Here is a 6,426-nt window from a genome sequence, read left to right on the forward strand (position 1 = left end):
AGTATCACCGGAGAACCAATCTTCGACGATCGCATCGTCAAGATCGAGACTCACACGTACAATCCTTACGCTAATACTACATTTGAAAATAGCGACGAGATACGAATTCCTATACAACAACAGGATCTGTACATCTTATCCTGCGAGAGTTTCCTCTACATCGAGGGCAGACTCGAGTCGAAGAAACCATCGGATGCGGAGAGCGAAAGCTCGGCGAGACTGGTGAACAATTGCGCCGCGTTCATGTTCGAGGAGATTCGCTACGAGCTCGATGGGGTAGAAATCGATCGAAACAGAAACGTCGGGATAAGGAGCACAATCAAGAATTACGCGTCACTGACAGTCGAAAGAAGCAGCATATTGCAAAACGCCGGATGAGACTTCGCGGCGAAGAATCACGCGATCGACGATTTTAACTTCTGCGTACCTCTCAGCGTGTTACTAGGTTTCTGCGAGGATTACAAGCGCGTCGTGATCAACGCGCGACACGAACTTATCTTGATACGAGCGCGCAACGCTCACAATTGTCTCGTATCGCGCGAATCGCACGAACCCAAGATCATTCTATTAAAGATACAATGGCGAATGCCTCACGTAGTGTTAAATGATATTAATAAATTAGCGCTATTGCGTACATTGGAAAGCGGAAGATATCTGAGCATCGCTTTTCGTTCGTGGGATCTCTACGAGTTTCCGCTTCTTCAGAGCACGACCAAACATTCGTGGGCGGTTAAAGCGGCAACGCAACTAGAGAAACCGCGTTACGTTATCTTCGCGCTGCAATCCGGAAGGAAGAACGTTCTGCTTCAAGATGCCTCCATGTTTGACGATTGTAAACTAACTAACGTCAAACTGTCTTAATTCGGATTTTTATTCCTACGACGATATGAATCTAAATTTCGAAAAAAATAAAATCGCGGTGCTGTACGATATGTATTCGAAATTTCGAAAAACGTACGGATGCGATAAAGACGAAGCACTCTTTAATTTAGCTAAATTTAAAACGTTCGGTCCGATAGTAGTTATCGACTGTTCTCGACAGAACGAATCCATTAAGAGCGTTACCGTGGACGTTCGTATAGAGTTCGATTGCAAGGAGAACGTTCCCTCTAACACCACAGCCTATTGTCTCATTATTCACGATCGCGTAGTAGAGTATAATCCGCTCACTAACGTTGTGCGCAGAATCGTATAGAATAATCTAATATAGCGATAAATAAAAATATGAAGGGGGAATAAAACGCTTAAAAAGAGGAAATTTAGAGAAGCGAGCATTCTAACCTCGACTCGCGTCGAAAATGGACACACCGATCTTCGCCGACCTTCAAGGTTTTATCGTTAACGAAAAATTTGTCGCGAAAGAGATAGCTATATTGAAAAACGGCAAAGAATTAACGCATCATATCTTTCGCGCGCCAATGTCGTGGAATTTATTAACGAAAGCGGAGAAAACGCAAGCTTGCTGGTTGATCAACAATCATCATCAATTGAAGTGGAACAGCGGACACGTTAATTACGGGTCGATGAAGAGACTCGTTCGAGACGCCGTTCGCCATGGAACTAGTCCCGATTTTACAGTACGCATATACGTCAAGGGCTACGAAAAAAAGAAGTAACTCGCCGAGATCCTGGAAGGCGTTGAGGATCGCGACGTCACCGTCGAGACCATCGACGCCGATTTCGAGGACATCGGTCGACTAGAGATACTGAACGCTCCGCGAGCCCTTCGCTGCGGATATCACGCGAAGAATTGCGCATTAGAGAACGTTTGCAAATTGCGCAATTGGTGGTTGGAGCGAAATAATGGTTTAAGCTATATAACGATTTGAATTATATTTAATTTTAGCATATATTATTAATATACTATTAAATTGTATATTATATTTTATGTCATATTATTAATATACTATTAAATTGTATATTATATTTTATGTCATATTATTAATATACTATTAAATTGTATATTATATTTTATATCATATTAAATATTATATCATAATATTATAAATTGTATAATGTATTATAAATTGTATAATGTATTACAAATTTTTCAATTATATATCTTATTTAAAAATATACATATTAATACAACGATAATCGTTGACCGCGTATCCTCTATCTTCGCGACGCTTATTACGCTATATCATAATATTATATCGCGACCGCGATAAGAGCGAAGCGCGACGCGAGGCGAGACTAATTAGAAAAGGATAGGCTATATGAGAGAAAGGAAGCGAAAACGGAAAGAGTTAAATCACATCGTTCATTCATAATTATAAACAATTTTATTTTACATCATAATAAAATATATATTTATAATAAAATGTATAATAAACGTGTATAAATATTAAAATATAAATGTAATAATAAAATATATAAAAATTTATAAAATATATAAAAATTGCGTAAAAAATTATATAAAAATTATATATAAAATACGCTCGAACGCGCGCGGGAAGCTCTCCATTTTATCTGCAAATAAAACAACCGTTATTAACAAATACATTTTTTACATTATAGATAATTTAAATTATAAGATCGCGCAAAATACTCACCGCGCTATTTCTCGCTCGCGGACGACTCGATACCCTCGAGACTCACCGACGGTTCGCCCTCCTCGTCGCCGCGATCCCGGGAGTCGCGCAACGCCTCGCGAACTCTCTTGGCCTGCTCCGCGATTATTCTCGATTTATTTATAAGCTGAAATAGCGTCTCTCGAGCGATCTTCACCGAATCTTCTATTTTGCGTCTAAAGGAACAAAAGTAAATAAATTTATAAAAAAAGATAGGAAAAATCGAATAAAAAGATAAACGTTCTCGCGCGTTTAATACTTACATTAGTTCCAAAATCTGATCGCTTCCCTCCACTCTAAACTCAATTTTAAACAATTCGGGGCTCTCATCTAACACCCCTTACGCCTCCTCTTGCAAATCGGTCGCGATTTCTTGTAATATATTAGCCTTAATGGCTATCAAATCACCATTAATAGTTAAATACTCCGACAATTTTACTATGCGATTTATCAAATCCATTTCTCGAACTATACTATTCCGCGAACAATAACACATTGATGTTCTTTACAGCGGTCGCGCATTTTATAAAGATGAGCACGCTGATGCGGATATCGCGATACGACTCAAACCGCAGATAATAATACTAAAAATAGAAAATCGCGAAAAACTCGAGAATCTTCTAAATATTCGAATCGTCGTAGAAAAGAATTTTCGAAATAAATATACATTTTTTACTAGATATACATTTTTTTTACTAGATATATATTCCAGTCGTATTTATCGCATAAATCTCGAATACTCGACCGATCTTCATCGCCGTCGAGGAAAACCCGCTTCCTCGATCGAATCATCGGCGCATTCGCGTCTATCTCTTTTCTCTCGCTCTAATATCCCCCCACCTCATATTCAAATTCGAAATGGATAAAAATAGGAGTGTCCTTTAAAACGCGAATCAATCGCGTCCGATATCTCGCGCGATGACTACGAAGACGGCTCTTCTCTTTCTAGCGGCGACGCTCGTCGCCGCGACGTTCGCGACGCCGGTCAATCCGGAAAGGACGGAGGCGTTCCGCTTTCTGCGAACGTACAGTTTTCTGAAGGGCGGCGGAAGATCGCTATCATCCGATAACGCGACGTCTCTGCGTCGCGCGCTGTCGCTGTTTCAAGAATATTATCAACTACCTGGTAATGGCGCGCTAAACGCCGATACGCTCAATCTCATGCGCAAACCGCGATGCGGTCTAGCGGACATTCCCGATCGCGCGTACAGCCCGTTCGCGAAGAAATGGTCGAAAACGAGACTCACGTGGAATTTTCAAGTGGCTAGCGAGGAACTCCTACGAACGACCGAAGCGGCGTTCGCGCTATGGGCGGCGAGTTCGTCGTTGAGGTTCGCGCGCGACTCGCAACGTCCCGATATATTGATATCGTATCGAACAGGCGCTCACACCTACGCGAACGTCGAAAACGGCGACGTCTGCCCAGCGGTTTTCGAAGGTCCGGGCGGGAGCCTAGCTCACGCGTTCCTTCCCACCGGAGCGGCCGACTTCGCCTCGGAGGTGCACGTCGACGACGAGGAGCCGTGGCACGTGCTTCTGAACAAGAATCCCTCCGACAAGTATCATCTGCTACTAACGCTAACTCACGAGATCGGCCACACCTTAGGTCTACAGCACAGTATGCGTAACGACTCGGTGATGTTTCCGTATATACCCGACAACGAGCTTCAATATCCGGTTAAACTAAGCGTAGAGGATATCCTCGCTGTATAAAATCTGTACGGATCTCACGACGACGGAGATCGGCCCGCGATTCCCGCGACCACCGCGGCGCCCGCTACCACCGTAGCGCCGACAACCGGCGTCGCGCCGACCGATCCGTCGCGCGCGGATCTTTGCGCTTTATGGCGCCTAGACGCGGCCTTAATAATGAATCGACGTTTATACGTATCTAATCGACGCAACGTATGGTCGATCGATCTAACCGAGAAACGCTACGGTAGACCCATGACGCTAACGGAATACGCGACGTTTCTTCCGAACAACTTCACGCGTTTATCCGCCGCGTATCAAAGTCCCTCGGGCGATCTCGCTCTATTCGCGAACGACGCGATCTATCTCGCGGAATATCCCAGTTTTAAATTGAAACCTAATTGGCCTAGATCCCTTCACATTATCGGATTTCCTCGAAACGCTAAGATTAACGCCGCGATAAACACGCACTCGGGACGAACCTACGTTATCTACGACGACGACAAAGTAGCTGAGATCGACGAGTGTCGCATGCTGGTCGTTAAACACGCTCCGTTAAAAGATATATTTCCCGGAATACCATCCGCGATAACGTCGGCCTTTCAATACATCGACGGTAACCTTTACTTTTTCGCTAAACGTCAGTTTTACGCATTTAACGAATTTAAGAACATCGTTACCTCGGCGGGTCCCTTCGACCTGCGCGTTCTCGATATAGAGTGCCCCACGGATGGACTATTACGACAATTACGGGATCTCCTTAGTCGCGTCTATCGCCTCGACGACTCGATCGAGAACGCCGACGAGGACGACGAAAGCGACTTCCTGTAATATCTTTAAAAATAGAATACGAAGGGGCGAAGAAGGGGCAATTTTGACGCGGATATATAAAGACCATCCTATCATTAAACGCTTCATTATTAACGGCGAAGCTCGCGAACGAAACAACAAACAAAGATGTACGCGGAAATGGGATCATCGCAAGAACAACACTCCTTCGAGGATCGATCGAGATTCCCCGAACGAAATCGCGAGGATAACGCGGGATACTCCAAGAAAGCTCGAACGGATAACGGGTTAGAACATCGAGAAACTTCTCTCGAAATATCTTTTATCGCTTCGATCTCCTCTCTCCCTAATTATCCGCCTTCTATCCTCTTTCAGACAAAACAGCGACCGAATGCAGAGACGCGACGCGATCTCTCAAAATCTTGGGAAGACGCTACCCATTAACGAAAACGGGATACAAACATCTGGAAGTCTGCATCAACGTCAGTCGATCGTCGTTCGTGGAAATCGTTCTCGGAGACACCCACGGTAAAGAGATCTCGCTAACGCCGGATACGTGGAAGAAGCTGCTCGATCTACGATCCACGCTCACGTCGTACTTTCATCCCGACGAACGCGAGGAGACGCGCCCTCCAGCGCCGATATATATTGGGCAATTGACGCTTCGATTCGGCAGACTAAATAATCTTCGAATTCTCCGTCTCGAAATGCCCAATACTCGATTAGCTATATCGAGAAATACCGTCGTATACCTATTACATCTGGAACATTGCGTTAACTGCCTCGTTACGTCCTTGAACTGTTCAACCGCCTACACCGACAACAAGCTGGCTCGTTTCCTTGACGTCGCGGCGAGTGTTCGCGACTCCGCGCTCATCCCCGCGACGATACGCGACAGCGAGAGCTTCGACCGCGACGAACTAATCGATTGCGAGCTACAGGCTCTGTTCTTCGGAAATTCGTAACACTATCTACGTATTCGCACCTTTGTATTATTAATATGTTACGAAATACTTATACGCACGTTTATCGTAAATTACACATGTATCACGATACAAAATAAAATCTTTTATAACTCGAAACGACGCTATTTAACTCCCCTCGTCTTCTCTTCCTCTCCCGCGAATAATCTATTCTTCTCTAATTAGTCCCGCGCCACACCTCGCTCAAATTTTATTTAAAAAATATTTATAATACTTTATCGTTTAATATATTAAACCGTAATATTTACACTATAGTACACAAACGCACATTGTATATTATACTCGCGTTTTATCCTAAATAAAGATTATTATGTAAAAAGCATTCGACGCCTATTAATAAACGGCGCGCTCGAAGCGGCGCCCGTAAAACCGCGATCGACGCATCGCCC

General features: G+C 43.9%; 1 protein-coding gene across 1 annotated transcript; it reads left to right on the forward strand.

Annotated features, from left to right (window-relative positions):
* The first annotated feature begins 3,491 nt into the window (after positions 1 to 3,491).
* Positions 3,492 to 4,286, forward strand: LOC126851926 (neutrophil collagenase-like). Its single transcript, XM_050596262.1, has one exon. It carries the CDS (start codon positions 3,492 to 3,494, stop codon positions 4,284 to 4,286), a length of 795 nt encoding a protein of 264 aa, XP_050452219.1.
* The last annotated feature ends 2,140 nt before the right edge of the window (positions 4,287 to 6,426 follow it).

The sequence above is a fragment of the Cataglyphis hispanica genome, chromosome 9 (genome assembly GCF_021464435.1).
Source record: "Cataglyphis hispanica isolate Lineage 1 chromosome 9, ULB_Chis1_1.0, whole genome shotgun sequence".
Taxonomy (NCBI): Eukaryota; Metazoa; Arthropoda; class Insecta; order Hymenoptera; family Formicidae; genus Cataglyphis; species Cataglyphis hispanica.

What these genes read in the sequence shown, in the direction of transcription:
- LOC126851926 (XM_050596262.1), top strand. Translation starts at nt 3,492, where the DNA reads ATGACTACGAAGACGGCTCTTCTCTTTCTAGCGGCGACGCTCGTCGCC.